This window comes from Rhamphochromis longiceps, linkage group LG20 (genome assembly GCF_057381845.1).
Source record: "Rhamphochromis longiceps isolate RC_006_pf linkage group LG20, R_longiceps_female_GT1.1, whole genome shotgun sequence".
Classification (NCBI taxonomy): domain Eukaryota; kingdom Metazoa; phylum Chordata; class Actinopteri; order Cichliformes; family Cichlidae; genus Rhamphochromis; species Rhamphochromis longiceps.
The window spans coordinates 38,401,573-38,421,346 of NC_140576.1; the positions used below are offsets into that span (position 1 = coordinate 38,401,573).

The window sequence follows — 19,774 nt, forward strand, 5'->3', positions numbered from 1 at the left end:
AAAATCCATTATCGATATATTCATCAGTGTCTGAGACTTCACGTTTTTTTAACAGTCCGAGTACAATTCTGAAGAACAGATTACACGTTACATTTCCAAACTGGCAGAAACACAGTGAACCAATCACACTGAGGTGTGTCATCACTCTGGTTAAAGGTGTTTTTTGTAACAACCCACTGTAAACTTTGACCTGCAGGGGGCGACACGGCATCAGCGGGTTTTTTATTTTATTCGTTTATTTTAGCCGCGTTTCCTCCGGATGCTGCTATGCTTTTACCTGCTAAATAAAGGTCACCCTGACTCACTGCTCCGTCCTGTGGTACAAACATGAAGGTACAGCCCAGGCCTGTTCTAACTCCGGCTTGCATCTCTACATCACAGTGCACAGATGTTCTCGACGTGAAGAGTAAGCAGATGTTTCTTCTCGGTTTGTTACTCAGCTGTTCTGAGATTATCTATGACACACACACAGGTACAGTGCTTATCAGATTCACTGCACACCTGTCATAAAAACAATAAAAGACAAACATTCATTTTAATTTCATATATATTTAATATAGTGAGTCGTGCCTCTTTAAACAGGAGCGATGAATTTCAAACTGAACTACTGACTTTAGTCACAAACATGAGCGAGCACCTCGCACGTCTGAGAGCAGTCACTACATTCAACCTCTCAAATGCATATTTGTGTAAATAAATGTAATTTAGCACCTTAATCAAAAATAATATTGATGAACTTTAATATTTTTCAGAGCTTGTGCGTGCTCGTGGGTTACCTGTTACAGAAACAACAAATCACAACAACAGATGCCTCAGGTGCTTTTATATTGTAAGACCTACTATAACACACAGAAAACAATGTTTTAATAATTAGCATTACTGTTAGCTGTGGCAGAAACCCGGCTGTGAGTGGGCCTCTGCGTGGACTCCAGGAGCACAGGTGACAGATTTACTTTAGACCAACGTGTTTTTAAATCATGACGACACATTTTACAGCAGCAGAAACACAAAAACGTCACATTGACGTGTTTGTGTGTAAACCTAAAAACACACCGTCAGAGAGTGTGACAGGTCTGCTGAGCTCTGATTGGCGCTTTAAGGCAGGTGTGCTTTTATTTTTAAAGGGCAGTCATCCAAACAGGAAGTGGTTTCTCCTCAGCACAGCTGCAAAATGCTGCTGAAATACTTTGGTTTGACACTTTGTGTTTATCTGTGAATGGAAATGCAGAACAGCTCTTCGCAGCACGCACAGCGTCTCCAGCCTCAGAAATCTGACCGATGTGATTTTTAAACCTGCGAGACGCCCTCATGACACACGCGCAAACACCACGTCCGTGGATTTCAGTGATTCTTGAGATAAGGGACAAAACACGTCCGCCGATAAAACCCGATTTTGGGGTTAAAAATATGCACACAAGTGTTAACCCAGCTGACTAAGAGACAAACCAAGGCAATGTTTACACAACAAAAGTATGATTTTGTGTTTTGTTATGCATATATATTTACTTTAAATGGTACAATACATTACCAGTACCCTAAAAATCCACTGTCCACAAGCAGGTGTGATGATATTAAAACAGAGAGAAAAATGAACAGTAATGTAAAATTAAACATCAAGTCACTAAGTATTTAAGTCAATACCTTATTTAATATCAAAATGTACACCTGAAATTTATTTTTGCATATTTTAAGTGATTAAAATCGTGTCCAGAGTTTTTGTCAACACCATCAGATTTTTAAAAAAGTACAAAAAAATCAGGAATGATTGTGGACAGCTTACACTCTGAGGACCCCTTTACCACTTCCTGTTCGATACACATGCCATGGTGAGTTTTTTTGTTTTAATTTCATTTATGGCACAACTTTGTGATAAAACTGCGTCACAGCCACAGGGCATGTAATCTGTAATCTGTAGTGGAATACATTTGAAAAGTAACCTTCCCAACGCTTCCACCGTCAACACCTTATCAACTCCAAAATTCTGGGTTTTTGTTTATTTTTCCCTTTTGAAGAACCATATGTTTTGCTCCCTCATGATATTCCAATAAAAATAGTTAATTTTCTCAATAAATGTGTAATTTTCATGCTGCTAAATATGATTGTTTCTTATAGAGATTAAATACAAGCTTCTGAAAATATGTACGACTGTAACTCTAATAACAAAAAGCCAAACAATCTTACTTTTAAATGTGGTATAATTAGTTTGAAAGCATAAACAGTAGAACAGAGAAGCTGCTAAAAGTCAAACTAGCTGAAACACTTTATTTAAAATATATATTTTGCATTTCTTTGTGTCTGATGGTGTTGACAAAAACGTTGCACTTCTCCAGCAAAAACATAAATTATTAAAAAATGTTACACCTGGGAGACCAAAACATGGTGAGACGGCCAAAACTTTGTGTAACAATTATATGTAAATATGATTTTGAAAAATCAAAAATATTTTTTAGAAAATTAAAACCTGTTTTGTCCCTAATCTCAGGCATCACTGACAAAACACGCAGAAACTCAAAGTGTCCAAAGACTGAATGAGTCAGTCATGAAACAAAATCAGCATCAGAAAAATTATTATTTAAAAATCAACAATGAATATGTGAGAAGCATCATCATCATCATCATCATCATCACGACACACACACATAAATGTATCACGCCTCCTCGGCCTGTGAACCTCATTATTTCTCTGCTTTCACTTCCTGTCAGGTCAGCGATCGTCTGTCACACTTTCTACAAAAACGAGCCCAAAAATGTAATTTCTCAGGCACAATTTCAAAATAAGAGCCCAAACAACCAAACATCTCTCAGAGGAATCCCCCCCAACCATCCACCCACCGCCTAACTCTTGTTGTGGGTGGGGCTCAGCCAGGAGAAAAACTGGGCAGATGAGGAGGAAGTGGAGGAGGTGGAGGCAGCGATGCGGGGGCCGTGGGTCTCCCTCCTGGAGGGACAGCAGGTGGAGGTGAGCGTGAGCAGTACGAGTCTCCTGAATCCTGCAGATTAAGATTTCAGATTAAAAGATGGTTAAAACGGATTTGGCTCTCTAACACGCAGAGACGACCAAGACGTCACCTGGAAGCTCACCTGGTGTCTCATACCTGAGATAAACTTCCTGTTTGCTCCAAACTATTTTAAATCCTGTCCTGATGTTCAAAATGGTGACCTTTGACCTTTCTATTTCCAAACTGACTTCCTGCTGGATTTGGTTGGTCTTTATTTCCTCTCGCTCTGATGTCACGATTACAGAATGTTGCATTATTGTATTTTAATCTGCATGAATGAGCTTTTACATAATTATAAACAGCTTTTCTTTATATTAAATCAAGTGTCCGCAGAGCTTAAGCAAACTGGCCCAAAGACATGTTTCAGATGATTATTATGAATTCAATTTTAGAGCAACGTTAATGACAGACGTGTGGTGGGAGAGAAATTTACATATTTAATAAATGGAAATGTTTATCATGAATGATATAATATTATGCTTTAATAAAGCCTGAATAAAACAGTGATAATGCTTCCATATTTATACTACAGAGAATTAAAACTGTCATTACACAGACCGACCACAGGGTGTCAGCAGAGCTGAGTCTCCGCTCCTTGTCTGCACTGTAAGTTTGTCCAGTCCCACCACGCTCCTGTGCTCCACTCAGTACCACACAGTAAGAGTATTAATAGTATAAGTACTGCGGTAACAGTGATAGTAGTATGGGGGTAAAAAAAAAAAAGGAAAATAAAAAAGAATAAAGTTCAAATAATTTTATTATTATAGATTTTTTTAGACAATCAGTGCTCGCTTTAAAAACAAATTCGACTGACTGTAACCTGATTTCATTTATTTGTAGTCGCTGTGAGTTTAAAGTGTTTTCTGTAAGAAGCAGAATTATTATGTTTATAATAAAACGCATCAGTGATCGTCTAAAAGTAAAGATTAATTCATCTTTAATGTAGTCTGACCAAAAGGATCCTAGAAAAGCTGTTTTTATCCTTTTAAAATAAAAGTATTCTGAGTCACATGCTTTTCACAATAAAAGCATGCCGCAGGTGAGCATACCTGAGCTGTGCGGCAGTGATGTTCGTGCGGCTCCGTGTGGCGTTTATGTGCAAATAAAGCAGCCGACGTAAGCCCACGCCCTCTGCAGGATGACCAGGAGGGCGAGCAGGTAGAAGAACAGTGTGACAGCCTGCAGGTGGAGAGGAGGGTGGAGGAGGGATGAGGAAGAGGATGGAGGTGAGATGCGGTGGATTATTTGCTAACTCTAACGAGCCGGCTGAGCGGCTCAGGTGGGACGTCTCCACCTGTTCATTCAGGTGTAGCTGTGCTTCCCTCCTGCTCCCGTACATGGAGGGTTAAAGCTCTGATTATTCCCTTTTCCATATTTAAACTGATGTCTGAGCCTGCAGGCTGCGCCGGCGCCCGGCATCACGCTCGGCTCGCAGAAACAAAACGAATAAAAAGAGAAGAAGAAGCAGCTGTGGAGGTGGAGCCATATCTGTGGGTGGGAGCAGCGTGCAGAGCCTGGTCCATGATGATGACGAAGGATGACACTGACCTGAGAACGGGCGTCTTCAGCACCTCTCGTCTCCACGGTGACGTCAGAGCCTTTGGGTTTCTTCTCGTCGTCCTCTCTTCCTTTCGACGCTCCAAACTCGCCGTCTCTGCTCTCCGTGTGACGCTTCTCCTTCCTCACAGCTTCATCCTCCTCGCTCCTCCCCAGCCTCACCCTGAGCTCACTGCGCCGGCACCAGTGACGAGCATCCTTTGCTTCCCTTTCCTTCGGCCTCGTTCAGCTGCTCCTCGGCGGCCTCGGACAGGTACGCCCAGCCCTGCACCTCCTCCTCCTCCTCGCTCTGAGGTTCTTCTGCTGGATTTTTTGAGCAGATATGAGAGCAGATGGGGACTCATGGAGGACAGATAGGCAGCCTTGTGGGAGGAGATTTGACCCCAGCAGCATGAAGTGAACCCGTCCTCGCTGATGCATCGATGGACCTCCGGCAGGGTTTGTCCAGGAGCTGAGGGGCTCAAGCCAGCTGTGCACCAGCCGGGGTAAAAGTCAGCATCCTCCTCCTCCTCTTCATCCATCCCCTCACACTGACAGGTGAAGACAGTTACAGCCACATGTTTAACCACTCGCTGTGTTTATCCCTCCGTGATGGTTTTGGAGACCTGCAAATGTTCTCTTAGTAAAACATGCATTTCCTGCAAACCCTGTATACAAAAGACGAACACAGACTCAAGCCCATTGGTCAGTGAGGTCCAGCTGTTCACGGTTTGTAGCATTTTGAAGCCTCATTGGTAACGTTTCAATTGCCACCATGTTGGTTTTGTTTCAGGAAGTGACCATATTTGGACAACCTTCATGTCTCACAGCCGACCCTCAGCTCTGTTGGCAGCTCTGAGGCTACTGATGGACTCTTTCATTAGATTATATGTTAGAGAAATTCTGAGTAGTTTACAATCAAATGTAAAGGTGAGCGTCTTTAAAGCAGGTGTGATACTCTACCTGCTGTGTGCTCATTCCCTCCTGCCGTTCGCCGCCCTCTTTAGCTAGCTCGGCGGCGGCTTCCTCCTCTCCCTCCGTGATATGACCCGAGTCCAGCTCAGGAGTCTCCTGCTCTGAAACCTCCTCTGCGGCCTGCTGGTTGCCGTTTGGTTCTGTGTTCTGGATCAAAGAATCTTTGGGTTCTTTTGGCTCTGGTTCTTCAGGAACATCCTTCACGACTGGAGAGATATCACAAAACCATGATGCTGAGGGAGGAGGAGCCAACATCACAAAGGAAATAATGAGATGAACTGATGTAAATGCAACACGAATAATGCAGTGATGTAAACATGTTTATTTATTCATAATGTATTTGCTGCTTCATTCTTTTACTCCACGACTTTTCATTCAATTCATTTTTGTTTTCTCTCCTGCATCGCTCCATTTTCTGAATTTTAGAAGATTTCAGAAAATCTGAGCATGAACAGAAATGAACAAAGACTTAAAAATGGGCGGGGTTTTATAGAAGTGACCTTTAACATGCACGCCCGCGTCTAACGGCTGAGAGCTGGACCAATGAATACTGCTCACACTAGTTCGTCTGCAGCTGCAGTCCTTCATACTCGTCGTCATTATTGTTTGAATTCTTGACGTGGCTCCTGATGCTCTGCAGCAGCTTCACTGTGAGTTATTCTGCCTCTGCTCAGGACCTCCAGGACCAAGCTTGGCGCCTACTACACCTACATGTGAAGGCGCCGCCCCTCGCCCTGCTTCTTCAGGAGGGGACGTTAAATTAAAGCACGTGTCTGTATTGTGGAGATAAAACACTACAACCTGATTAGTTTGGTAACCCGCTGCAGCTGAAGACATCTGTGTTACGATGATCACAGGGAAGCACCTGGGCAGGTATCACTGATGACAGCTGACCTCCTGCATCCTCAGAGTGTTGGTGCCAACATGGCGTCGCACACTGCGGATCCTCTGACCGATAACACGGCTGCTGTGAGGTTACTCCAACAACAACCCATAACCAGCTCATTGTGCAGTAATGTGCTCCAAACAGAAGCCACACCCACAGCATTTAAACCAATCAGAGGAAAGGCACTTTAAAGTGGGAGGAGCTAAACAGGAAGCGCTGCAGGATCATATAAAGATGGCTTATTGTAGCCTTCGTGTCATGCAGAGCTGCCCTGTGTCGGGTTGGGGAGGTGGAAATGAGCCGAACGAGTCGAACCTTTGATGAAGTCGATGCTCTTCAGCGCCCTCTCCTGCTCGCTGAAGTTAACCCTGTAACGACTCAGGCGCTCGTAACTTGGTCTCAGCGTCTCGGACGGACCCGAGGCACTCGCCGCCTTCACCCTGAGGACGGCGAGGACGCGAGGAGGTATAGGAAGCAAAAGAAGGTTGGTTAATGCTGACGAAGTGAAGGAAGGCGTGAAGAATATTTCCCGTCACTCACTTTGTGATCATCTCTGCTGAACTCTGAAAGAGGAGGAGGAGACAAATGAGCCGAGTCAGACTCGTCACCGCCGCACACAGGAAACGGGAGTCGCTCACCTGAACAAAGGCGGCCATGTTGGGCTCTTCCATGCTGCTCGCGGCGCTCTCCGCCAGCCTGCTGTTGGCTGCCATGCTGTCATCATGGCAACGCACCAGCGCCCGCGCGTGGCCCGTCTTCTCCTCTTGCTCAGAGCTGATTCGCTGCGCCATCGCCTTCGATCACAGTAAAAAGAAACACTATGAGGCGTGACCATCGTGTTCAAACAAGACGTAGTACAGAGCTTTCTGTCACAAACAGACAGCAGGCGCAAGAACATTCACCGCAGAGGCTGCAACGTGTTTGAGGACACGTGTCCTCATCCGAAGGACGTTATCCTGATTACGTCCCTCAGACGAAGACACGACAGAGCAGCAGGCGGGTCTCTGTGCGGTGACAAAACAGCGACTGCTTCTTTCTGCTTGGGACTGTAAAATCAGTTTCCTGCTCACATCGTTTACAGAGTGACGTCAGGGAACTGAAGCTTCCTGCTGAAACAGAAGCAGCGATGGAGGCAACCAAGTAAAAGAAGAAGGACTTTGTGAGGTTGCAGTCGTCTGATTGGGTCTGCAGCTTTCAAAAACAAAAACGTACTTTTATTGGTGCAAAGTCCAAACAGGAAGCTCACTCCTCATGCAGACACACTGAGGGTAACCAGGGAAAGGAGACACAGGGACACACAGCAGACACTGCCACAGGGCAGGAAGTCAGACTGAAGACAAAGCACAAGCAACACGGGACTACCAAAATAAAACAGGAAACCTACGCGCACGGCACACATTTATATTTTAAAGTCCCGACGTCACTGAGGACGAGGGCTGAACTCTGACCTTCTGTCTTTCCTCCAGGATGGAGAACATGCGGTTGAACTTCTCGCACACGCTCTGTTTCTGAATGCTGCAGTTCTCCTGAGGAGCAACGACACAGTCAGTCAGGTCTGACGCAGATAAACCACGAGGCTCTTTCATGGACTCCTGACACTTTTGAATTCATCTTCATGCAGACTCTGCTTCATCACATGCTCAATAACTGGATCGTGATGTGTGTGCACGTGTTAACGAGCAGCTTTTGTGCAGATGTTCTGCAGCTGCAGTCTGAGGAGCTCGAAATCACAACAGCAGTCGCCTCAAGGTGCTTTATATTGTAAGGTAGACCCTGCAATAATACATAGAAACACCAACAATCATATGACCCCCTGTGAGCAGCACTTTGGCGACAGCGGGAAGGAAAAACCTTTGGAAGAAACCTCCGGCAGAACCAGGCTCAGGGAGGGGCGGGGCCATCTGCTGAATTGACAAAGTGAAGAGATGAGCAAAGGTGTCATGAAACGATCTGAAACACGTCCCTGTGACGACCTGCGGGATCAGCAAGGAGCTGGTCATTATGTTCGCTCTCTCTCTCTCTCTCCTGTTTTGCTGGGGCGGACATCATGGTGGGTTCACGCCCTCGGCCCACGCCTCCCTGTATTGGAAACACCTGGACCTCATCAGGACCAGCCGGTATTGAAGAGGGGAGAGGTCTGCTGTTTGGCGCTGGATCGTTGTTAAACTCCCGTCAGTAACAAGTTCAAGCCAAAGTTTCTCGTGCCCATGTGCAGAATATTAACGTGCATTTGTTTGTATCGAGATTCCTCGGACCATCGCATTGTTCCAGGAGCAGTGTGTGGAAGGAGCGACTGGTCACAAAGCTGAGAGAGAGGGAGGAGCGTGTGTGTGATCCTCTTTTCCCCAGATTCCTGGAGGTCTGCCCCCCTCACGTCTTGTATATAGCACTATCCCCGCACAGCCTGTAAATACACTCGGTGAAGAGATTGTAAACAAACTTTCATTGTTAACTGGCTACTCAGCAGTGGTGTGTCCAGCGGGGTGGCCTGGGGGGGCACAGGTCACCTCCCCAACCAGACTGGCCACCCAGGTGCCACCCCGAAGCTAAAACAATAAAATTCAATCAAATAGCCAATGTACGATTATGTTTTCACCGTGAAACTCGGATGTCCGAGTGTAAGTGAATGCAGCATTGGCTTCTGCACTATGAGCATCAGGTTAGCAAAGGAAGGAGAACCAAGCACGAAAGAGACACCGCGGAAAATAATTTTTCAGCGAAAGAAGATGAGGAGAGAATAAATGTCCCAGTAAGTAATATTAAGTTTGTTGAGTTTAGTAAACTTAAATTAGAATCCCAAGGAAAAAATAACACTTGAAGAATTATTGCAGCCGTCGCATATTTGAGACAGTCGGCTGCTGGGGGAGCTAGCATAAGAGTTATGAGTTATAAAATACAATCCAAGTCGTAGCATTGCTGTGTGGAGCTGCAGGTTTGGTTGCAGGTTAACACTGGCAGCGTCACCATGCCAGCTGACTGTATCATCAGCCAGTGTTCTGTATACATCAATATTACCAAAGTTTACCATGAGGCAGCACTTACACTGCACCGTGCGGTCCAGCTAATTTCTCTCATTACTGATCCTATCTGCCAGCTCCATGTTATGAATAGAGTGAATCACCCCTGTGCCATGTTCAGTGCAGGGATGTGCAGTTCTGGTCCTCCCGGTTCCAGATGTTTCCAGACTTCAACACAGCTGATTTAAAGGATCATTTACAAACACGTAGGTGTTTGGGGATTGTTTGATTTGAACTGGCTCTGTTGGTATCCGGTTGTTCAGTGATGACGCGACGAATCCTACTTCCGGGTCTAAAGTAGTCTGCGTTTAATATGGCTTTTGTGTTGTTAACATGTTTAATGTTTTGTATTTTCTTCTATTTGATCTCAAAAAGCTCCTAAAACAGTCAGTGATCACTGTTGACCTCCCTCGGCTTTTATTACCGCTAATCATTTATTTAGGCTCAGTTTTTAAAACCTTAGGATGTAACTACAGCCCAGCCCATGCTGCAGTATATGAATGACTAACCTCGTATTGTGGATGGATTATCTCAGTTGTTCTCCTGGCTGAAGTTTGGTCCTTTTACAGCATCCTGCCATGCGATTACATTTGTTCCTGACCACCGAGAACACTCACGTTAACTTTTATCGAGTGGAAAAAAAGTTAGCTTGTTTATATTATGCTAACATAGCTGTGTCGCTAGCGGTCACGTAGCACATCATTATATAGCAGCTAGCCCAACTTCAGTAACCCTACAAACGTCACTGCTGTTTAGTTTTCTGTCTTCATTTATGTTGGAAGTGATAGCAGAGCTGTACGTTTTAATTTGTTTCCAAAACCCCGCAGTCAGGACATGCTATATTGTATTTAGATAGAAGCTAGCGAGCTAACTCCCTGCTAACTTCTAACTCCGTTAAATGTCATAAATTCCGTTTTCATGGATGCCTGGATGTTAAACTCAATTGTTACACCTGGTAGAGCAGAACGCTGATCATTTTATTAAAGATGAAAGACTTTAGACAGTTTTTCAACTCTCAGTAATGCCATAGTGATCGTTTGATATATGGACCTGCAGCGGCGTTTAGACCCAGACACGGCTAGTGACGTCAGACTGAACAACCGAATAGGAAACATCTAAAACGTGCAGGATAGGGTCCACGAGGGCCGGAAGTTGACATCCCTGACTTCTAGTCAAGGTCATCAGGAAAGTTGTTGTTTGTAACACAAGTTTTTGCTTTATTACTTCAGAGCCAACCAGTAGAGATAAAAGAACAGGAAGAATGAAAAGATTTCTTCCTTAAGAAGGCTAAAATACACCCAGAAGCAGAGAACAATGTCCGCAGTCATCATTGTCACCTGTGAGTTCTACAAATGAAGGTGTGTGAGAGAGAACGAACAAGGAAAATGCAAGGAAGGGATGTTCAACCGATCCATAGGGGACAAATCCTAATATTTGTATTGTGGTACGTAACTGGAAAGTAAAACAAAATCCTGTTTTAAATAACATGTTTTTTTATTGTTACACTAAAACAATACACTGCCAACCCCAAATCGTAACATTATTTAATGAAATGTAATCTTTTGATATTATCCCAGCACCTGTTCATGATCCACCAGATAACCAGGATGCGGTGCCTTTTGAAACATCATGTACGACACCGGGCCATCCACATGGTATTGAACCTCCAGTCTTACTTATAGACTAATATTGACAGCCTTTAAAATCTCATTCTAATAAGAGTTATTAGGGTTATAGGGTTATTGCATTATGGTTAACAGTTGATAGACTTTTTTTAACACTATCTGTGCCCCTACCTGCCCCCCAACAGAAACACGCCACTGCTACTCCTGCGTGCGGATGCTGAAAGGCAAACCGTGACCGTCTCATAGCTCAGACTGTTTCTAACACTGTGAACTGAGCTGCCAATCACAAGACTTCTACAATGAATGTTATTGTTGTTTATTGGTTATCGCTGACATCACACACCTCTATGTGTCTGCAGGTCTCCTCCAGCTCATTGATCACAGTCTGGACTTTGTCGCTGAACGCCCTCAGAGAGGCGACGCCTTCGCGCAGCTGGTCCTGGAGAACAGAAGGAAGTGACTGCATGAGGTGGTAACAGCTGCAGGTCATTCAGCAGAAAACAGCTGTGAGAGCTGAGCAACAGTGTGAGCCGGACACACAAACACAGAGATCATTTATTTAAGCGCCTAATAACAATAATAACGCAGGCAGCAGGTCACTGCAGTACCTTCTGCTGCTGGTAGATGGCGCTCAGAGGAGCCACCTCGCAGGACTGATGGGCCCCGAAGACTTTGCAGAGCGAGCAGGTGGGAACCTGACAGGTGAGGCAGTAGATGTTCACCTTTTCTCCCTCGTGGTCGGAGCATGTTGAATGAGCAGGAGGTGGAGGTGAAGGCGGAGGGAGGGGCCTGGAGGTGAACACACAGGAAGTGGTTAAACACCGCGTCTCTGCTTTAATCACCTGTCGTCAGACATCACCTGGCTGTGACTCAACCTGGTGCTGTTGATTTCCTCTTTGTAGATGTCGATGATGTTCTCCACCAGCAGGTTTCGCTGAAGGCCGTAGACGCCGTGGCGGTCCAGCAGCACTTCTTGTCTGCAGGACGGACAGCGGAAACGCCCGCTGTTCACCGACATGGTGGTCCGAGCGTGGAACAGAGACGGCTGCACACAGGAAGCAAGAAACCAAAATGCCAGCTTAACCCCGAACGACATCGTGACGCACAAACCGGGCGGCAAACAGCGGCCGAGCCTCCCATCACACAACATCTGTTACTGGAGCATCGAAGACACACAACACAGCCCGAACACACAACATCAAAGTGACAGAAATGATCCTCGCTACGTGATCTTTGTGTATCTGCTGTACTGTTAGCTGTGCTTGGTCACCTCCAGTTTTACTTTGGCGGTCTGTCTTATTGTGGTTTTACTTCCTGTTGTTGTTGCCAGCCCCGGCTTACCTGTGCCCACCTGTGTCCTTCCTCACTGCTTTACTGTGATCACAGCTCCACGTCTGCACTCCCTTACAGGACGGACCGAGCTTCCTTCTACTCTATTTCTGTTCAGCCTTTACTAATGAAATACAAACAAAGCCGTTCTCCGGATTTCAGCAACCTTCAGTTTCATTCTCAGCTCACAGCTGGAGTCGGTGCTCGGTTGTTTTGTGCTAGATTCTGAGCTGAAGGTTTCATCTCTCTCCAAGCAAAGTTGACACAACCAAGCAAAAGAAGATCCAAACTACGCTTCGCAGTTCACTTTCTCATGAATTGCTTCTTAGCTTTTCTGTTTTGCTTCCATCACACGTAATGCACAGCTCTGTGTCTCAGTGAACGGCACGAACAGCTTCCCATCTACAGATCTGTTTCTGCATTTTCACTGGCTTGTTACCCACCAGTCTACTGTTATGTGCTGACTTCCAACAAGGAAGTCTCCTTTCTGCGGTTCAAGACTGAAGAGATGTAAACTTTTTAAAATGATGACGAGGAGCAAAACTCTCAGCTGTGTCTGTAATCAAACCTCCGTAACGTTGCTCTGCTTCACCTCAGCAGCATCAGGTCATGTTCACGTGTTGATTAATGGTTTTCTTTCGTTTTTGATCTACTGCAGAATATTTGTATAAATCCCAGACCAGGAAAACCACCTCCATGTTTTTCTGTTTTATCCTCAGTTACTTTGACACAAAGGCCTCTGCTGTGATGCTCACACCTGTGACAAAGTCTCACAAGTGTCAGCTTCCTTTTTATAGATGCAAAAATATGGAAATGTGCTGATGCATGATCAGAATTATAATATTTCTGACTGTCTGAGGCAAAATTCCCCCGATTCCAATCGAATCGATTCTAGAAATCAGTGACGACACCCAGCCCTGAGATTTAGCTCCACCTCCTCCTATCCCAGCATCTTCCTCTGTAACATAACCTTCTGCCTGTCCTCCATAAACCTTCGCTCTGCTCCTCCTTTACCATCACAGCGTTTGTTCCCCCCTCCCCTCCTCTGTCTTCAGGCTGGAGCACCGGAGGAGGTCAACATTAGCACGGCTCTGATTTACGTGAAAATGTTCGCAGATGTGAGGCAGCAGCAGGTTTCATTACCATGTTGCACATTTGGAGTCATATCTTCATACACAGACAGTGAAATAAGAAAAATGGCAGCAGTGTAGATGTTGATGCTCCTGGATGTGCGAGTGGAGGAACTGCTGGGGGAGAAGGCTCTGCAGGGCACACGCTGTGTTTACAATACACCTTCTCTGTAATGTCCAGCAGAGGGCAGCTGCGGTCTGTGACAAGACGGACGCCCTGTATTTGTAAAGCGCTTTACTCGTCCCTAAGGACCCCAAAGTGCTTCGCACATCCACACATTCACACACTGGTGATGGCAGCTACATGTAGCCACAGCCACCCTGGGGCGCACTGACAGAGGCGAGGCTGCCGGACACTGGCGCCACCGGGCCCTCTGACCACCACCAGTAGGCAACGGGTGAAGTGTCTCGCCCAAGGACACAACGACCGAGACTGTCGGAGCCGGGGCTCGAACCGGCAACCTTCCGATTACAAGACGAACTCCCAACTCTTGAGCCACGATCGCCTGAAGTCTTTCCTGATTGGTTCATGGTTTCAGGTGTGAGTGAACAAAAAGGAAGTTCATTTTAGAAATGATGGTCCTGTTAGAGTCAGAGAGGAGCAGGTAGTGGAGGAGGATTAGGGCGGGGCTACACAGTGATGGACAGGTAACCTCTGTATGAGGGGGGAGCTTCGAGCGCTCACCAACCTGTGACATCACTGTGGCCATCTTTACTTGGTTACTTGTGTGTGTCTGTGCTGTGCTCACTCTCACACTCACACACACACACACACACACACACACAGAACAATAACAGTGAATGTGTTCATGACAGCTGACTTTGTGGTGCCTCCGTGAGCAAACCAGTTAAACATCCACATGTCCCAGTTTAGCCACAGATAATCCACTTAATCTGTCCGCACACCACGTGTGTGTGTGTGTGTGTGTGTGTGTGTGTGTGTGTGTGTGTGTGTGTGTGTGTGTGTGTGTGTGTGTGAGAGAGAGAGAGAGAGACCTGGTAGAGCTCGTTGGCACACTTCCTGCACAGGTTGTGCTCGCACGGCAGGATGACGACGGGTTTGTTGAAGATCTCCAGGCAGATGGGGCAGATCAGCTGTTTCTCCAGCGTGGTCAGCGCCACCTCGCGCTCGGCGCCTCTGCTGCCCTGCAGGCAGCTCAGGTCAGCTGACAGCGACATGGGCGCTCCGCCGAGCTTCACCTCCTGGTAGAAGCAGTACAAACACTCACTTCACATCAGCAAAGACACAAAGCTGTGACGTTTGTGAAGCAGCACCAGTGACTCACACAGACACACACACACAGACTGTAGTTAAAAGGTGGACGTAACCTCGGGGTCTAAGATGTGAAACTTAAATCTGCAGTTTTTCTAAGAGAGAAGCGGAACATTTCATTTCACAGGTACCAACATCTGCACATCTGCTCTTCTAATCAGCCTGCTGATGAAACAAAATTCAAGATGGCTGCATGACCCCGACTGTGAGGCGGCTGTTAATTGTGAACGACCCTGTTTGTGCAAAGTGACAAGTGTTTGGCAGCTGTGCTGATTCATGGGATGATCATTTAAAATCATCCATCGTTAACATCTGTCCAGCCTTGTTATTCACACTGTTTGGACTGGTTTTGGCAGCCTTTCAAAATAGAGGCGCGATGCCTTTGCTACACTGACAGGAGATTCATTCTTATAAGGTGACAGATGAGACTCTGAATCAGACTTAATGCAATTATTAATAATTCATTTAGTATCGCGGTTGGGACACCTGTGAACACACGAGCTCAGACTGCAGGTTTCCCCTTCGGCTCTGAAGTTCACACAGACCTGTGCACCTCTCAGTCAGCTGTGCAGACTTTAGGGAAAAGAAGCCAATCGAAATGCTGTGTTTGTCTGCAGCTCCATGCATACGGTCACAACACAAACACCCGACTCAGAGCCCATTCCTCAACACAGTTTGAGTTGTGGTTCAGTTTAACGAGGCTGACGAGTGCGGAGGTGATGATGGAGAGACCCCACAGCTGCGCCACGAGAAAGAGACAGGAAACAAACTCCTGCGTATCTGCCGCAGGTGGAAGAGTTCAGGCTGTCAAACTCAGGAACTCTCTAAGTCAGTGGCTCCCAAACCTCTTTTGCTAGGCCCCAGGAAAAATGCCCCCCCCCCCCCCCCCCCCGCACAAACACATCCTCCAACCACACACCCATATTTTGCCGCATTGCAGTTTATTTCACCTCAAACATTTAGCAAACAATTAAGCAAATGCAAGTAAACTGCAATAAATTACAGGCAGTAATAAAACAAACTACTAACTCTTTTACGCTGCGTCCGCACCTACACGAGTATTTTTGAACACGCAGCTGTTTCGTCCACGTAAACGTTTCGAATCACCGTAAACGGAGATTTTTTGGCCACGTTATTGTTTACATGAGATGAATAGCAGAATGGCAGATAGCGACAAAATACTGTTAATCTGACTGTCTGCAGGTTTACACGCAGTTACTGTCCCTCCGCTTACAAAGGCAGAGGCGTCACGCTGTGATTATTTTACATGTAGTTTTTCCTGTGTAATAATGTTCAACATTGCATCAATACATTTTTCAAAAAATGCCTCTCTGTGCAAAATGGTTTCAAAAACATAAACAGCTGTGGGATCCTGTTTGTCCGTGATTTGAAGAGCCCAGCGCTGCTCCTGATGCAGGGAAAACCAATCCTGCAGGGAGACCTACCTCAGCACCTAAACAGAGGCAGCCACTAGCATGAAGTGGTCCTCTTGATAGTTCAGATGGATTGTCAAAGACTCACTGGATGTTTTACCTCTGCCGTCGTCCGGTTGGTGCTGCGAGTACCCACCCAGAGACGGCCGGAGGTCAGACGGTTCGTGAGCTCTTCTCTTCAGAGACTCCAAATGTGTCCCGCGAGAAAGAGTCCAGACGTCTTCCTCACCAAAACTGTCCTGTTCTCTGAGTCTGCTTGTACTTCCTCACCATCTGCAGAAAAGTGTGGAGGGGGGCTGACCTGAGGGGGCGTCAGGTTTCAGCCTCTCTCACACACACACACACACACACACACACTTTCCATATGAGGAGGCTGGTATGTGGACAGATTAAGCCCTGGCCGTGCTGGAACAGCCAGCTCAGCCTGATCCTTCAGCTCTGGTTTTCTGCTTCGACCTTTTAAAGTTTTAGATCTGAAGCAGTATTTCACAAACAGGTCACAGAGGAAAACAATACATCAGTACAGCTTTTATCTGCTAGTTTACAATATCTGTCTGATGTAAGTGTTTGAGAATGGCTGTCAGATTACAGCGTTTATCCTCAACAGTTAACCGTCTCCTATGTGGGCCTTTATTTTGAAGGGCTCTCTGTTTTTTGGGAGTGAGGTCATGTTGGCGGGGCAGTTCAGGTGTGCTACTGTGAAAATCATTTGTTTCAGAGCTCCGGCACCCGGCCGGTAAGCCTGTGAGACTGAAACAGCGAAACACTCGCAGCAGTTTGGGTTTTTAGCTTTTTTGTTGTTCAGTCTGACACAACAGCACCTCCTGCTGACCACTTTGGTACTGACACATCTTGATAATATTATTCTATGAAAGGGAACCCAGCACTGCACACTTCTAAACCAGACTACATTTTATTCCTCACACAGGATCAGTTATTATATAATAATTAAATCTCATCACTGTAATTCAGTAGTTAAGCTTAAATGCATCTTTATTGTCTCCACACTCTTCTTCTACAATACTTGAGATACAGCGTGTTAAACCTCACCACTAGATGTCAGCAGAGTTCTGTCTTCTACCCAACTGAAGTGCATAATCCTAGCTATGGTGGCCGCTGTAGGACAAATATATTTTACCGTATTAGAATAATATAAACATACCAACGAATGTGACGAATCGTCCGTATGTTACACGTTGGGAATGATAATGCTCTGGGGGAGGCTGTAAAACTTTGTGAAAGGAGTATGATATGAGTCAGTGAGTCAGAGAAGCTCACTAGCTGGCTTACATCTGTACACAAGTGTGTTGCTAGCATTTGGTGGCTAAACTCCAAGCTAGGGGCTGATATTAAATGGCCGGCTGGGCTAGAATCTAATACTGAGTGTAGATTGCTAAACTGTAGACTGGGAACTGCTACTGGAGTTCCAATCTGAAAACTATGGGAGGGTCTGTACGACAATGAACTTCGAACGGGGTGCTGATGCCCTGAGGACTGTGGGGATTCTCCTGCCTCTTGACTTACTTCTTAAAAAGTATGTGTCAATGCCAGGCCCCTTTCTCAGCTCGCTGAGGCACTTCTTCCTGCCTTGGTGGATGTTAAGGCCCATGTCAGTTGTTAGTTTTGACCAGCCACAAATTGGTTAGAGCAGTGGAGAGTAGACTTCATCACAGTAGATGTCTTTCTGAAAGCGCTGTAACTAAGTTTAAGAATATAATCCACCCACTGTTATCATCTTCAATGCCCTGTACCAACACAGAGCAGAGCAGCTATCTGAACGCTAACAGAGGTCGATCATCTTGTTAATAATTTTACCTCCTCACTACGTACGACTCTGGTCGTAATTAATTCTTCGATCTTAAATATGATCAACCTATCTCTAATGATCGGCTATGTACCACAGGCCTTCAAGCTAGCTGTAGTTAAACCTTTACTCAAAAAGCATCTCTAGACCCAGCAGTCTTAGCTAATTATAGGCCAATCTCCAACCTTCCTTTCATATCAAACATCCTTGAAAGAGTAGTTGTCAAACAGCTAACAGATCATCTGCAGAGCAATGGTTTATTTGAAGAGTTTCAGTCAGGTTTCAGAGCTCATCACAGCACAGAAACAGCTTTAGTGAAGGTTACAAATGATCTTCTTATGGCCTCTGACAGTGGACTCATCTCTGTGCTTGTCCTGCTAGACCTCAGTGCAGCGTTCGATACTGTCGACCATAATATCCTATTAGAGCGATTAGAACACGCTGTAGGTATTACAGGTACTGCATTGCAGTGGTTTGTATCATATCTATCTAATAGACTCCAGTTTGTGCATGTAAATGGAGAGTCCTCTTCACACACTGAGGTTATTATGGAGTTCCACAGGGTTCAGTGCTAGGACCAATTCTGTTTACATTATACATGCTTCCCTTAGGCAGCATCATTAGAAGACATAGCATACATTTACACTGCTATGCAGATGACACCCAGCTCTATCTGTCCATGAAGCCAGATAACACACACCAATGAGTTAAACTGCAGGAATGTCTTAAAGACATAAAGACCTGGATGGCCGCTAACTTTCTGCTTCTTAATTCAGATCAAACTGAGCTTATTGTACTCGGCCCTGAAAAGCTTAGAAATATGGTATCTAAGCAGATTCTTACTCTGGATGGCATTACCTTGGCCTCCAGTAACACTGTGAGGAACCTTGGAGTCATTTTTGACCAGGACATGTCCTTCAACTCACATATTAAACAAATATGTAAGACTGCTTTCTTCCATTTGCGCAACATCTCTAAAATTAAAAATATCCTGTCTCAGTGTGACGCTGAAAAACTAGTTCATGCATTTATTACTTCCAGGCTGGACGACTGTAATTCATTATTATCAGGAAGTCCTAAAAACTCCCTGAAAGCCTTCAGCTAGTAAAGCTAAGGCTGCATCCTACCTCTTTCTTACAACTAGAGTGGTACTCTTTGAGAATAAAGTAACGACTTCTGATACAATGTGTGGATTACAGATTACAGTGGTAGATTAAACACAAAGAGGCTCCGAAGCATCAGAAACATTTATTTTACAACAGTACATCAGATAGTCGTTTCAGGCAAACGTCCACGCTACAAACACAAACCTCTACGTCTCTGTGTGTATGTACAGCACGTCTGCCATTTGTCACCTCGCCATCAGAACGGTACACATCTAAAGATGTCTACATCCTCCTCACAGCGGCTAGTTCATCAATCATTACAAAGATCAGAAAATCAAAATAAATTAAATAATGCATCATTATTATCACCATGTGGCTGCTATCTTCTTACATACATCGGTTTCATTATTCGATGATGGAAATGTGCCGACTCCAGGTTTGGTCAGCCAATCAGGTAACGAGGCGTCTGCAGGTTTCACCGAAGCTCATTCAGAAGCCTTTTTAACCCAGCGATGGGGTCAATGTGAAAACAGGAACACAGCAACTTAAACGTGTTTGGGAAAATAAAACCTCTGATTTTCACGGATCTGCAGTTTGGCTCAGACCAGTCAGGAGTCGACTCGGCCGCTAGCATCGATACATATGGACATCAACGAGTGTC

General features: G+C 45.4%; 2 protein-coding genes and 1 long non-coding RNA gene across 8 annotated transcripts in view; 1 reads left to right on the forward strand and 2 right to left on the reverse strand.

Annotated features, from left to right (window-relative positions):
- Window positions 1-533: 533 nt before the first annotated feature.
- trim101 (tripartite motif containing 101) lies at window positions 534-18,249 on the reverse strand. Of its 5 annotated transcripts, none has more exons than XM_085393175.1 (12): window positions 16,340-18,249; window positions 14,494-14,700; window positions 11,914-12,083; window positions 11,647-11,827; window positions 11,382-11,477; window positions 7,845-7,922; window positions 7,035-7,190; window positions 6,937-6,959; window positions 6,712-6,836; window positions 5,499-5,743; window positions 4,049-4,178; window positions 534-2,990 (listed from the first exon to the last, which is right to left on the reverse strand). In XM_085393175.1, the coding sequence occupies exons 2-11, from the start codon at window positions 14,674-14,676 to the stop codon at window positions 4,092-4,094; spliced, it is 1,344 nt and encodes a 447-aa protein (XP_085249301.1). In that variant the 5' UTR covers window positions 14,677-14,700; window positions 16,340-18,249; the 3' UTR covers window positions 534-2,990; window positions 4,049-4,091. The 5 variants fall into 5 exon arrangements, with proteins under 5 accessions (XP_085249301.1, XP_085249300.1, XP_085249299.1 ...); XM_085393174.1 differs by having other exon boundaries at window positions 16,292-18,249; XM_085393173.1 differs by having other exon boundaries at window positions 16,304-18,248.
- LOC146645946 (uncharacterized) lies at window positions 9,009-12,290 on the forward strand. Its single transcript, XR_014909002.1, has 5 exons — window positions 9,009-9,145; window positions 10,643-10,857; window positions 10,991-11,068; window positions 11,398-11,740; window positions 11,941-12,290. It is a non-coding gene; the product is annotated as an uncharacterized LOC146645946 (long non-coding RNA).
- Window positions 18,250-19,236: 987 nt separating the features above from the next.
- Window positions 19,237-19,774, reverse strand: part of dnajc5ab (DnaJ (Hsp40) homolog, subfamily C, member 5ab) — a 19,760-nt gene continuing 19,222 nt past the window's right edge. For both annotated transcript variants that reach the window (XR_014909013.1, XM_085393372.1), the window contains one exon: window positions 19,237-19,774. This exon is cut by the window's right edge. The gene's annotated coding sequence lies outside the window, so the exon portion shown is untranslated.

What these genes read in the sequence shown, in the direction of transcription:
- trim101 (XM_085393175.1), bottom strand. Translation starts at nt 14,676, where the DNA reads ATGTCGCTGTCAGCTGACCTGAGCTGCCTGCAGGGCAGCAGAGGCGCC. An exon ending in GAGGAAATCAACAGCACCAG is followed by an intron (nt 11,828 to 11,913) that starts GTTGAGTCACAG and finishes GTTCACCTCCAG; the next exon opens with GCCCCTCCCTCCGCCTTCAC. An exon ending in CCATCTACCAGCAGCAGAAG is followed by an intron (nt 11,478 to 11,646) that starts GTACTGCAGTGA and finishes TCTGTTCTCCAG; the next exon opens with GACCAGCTGCGCGAAGGCGT.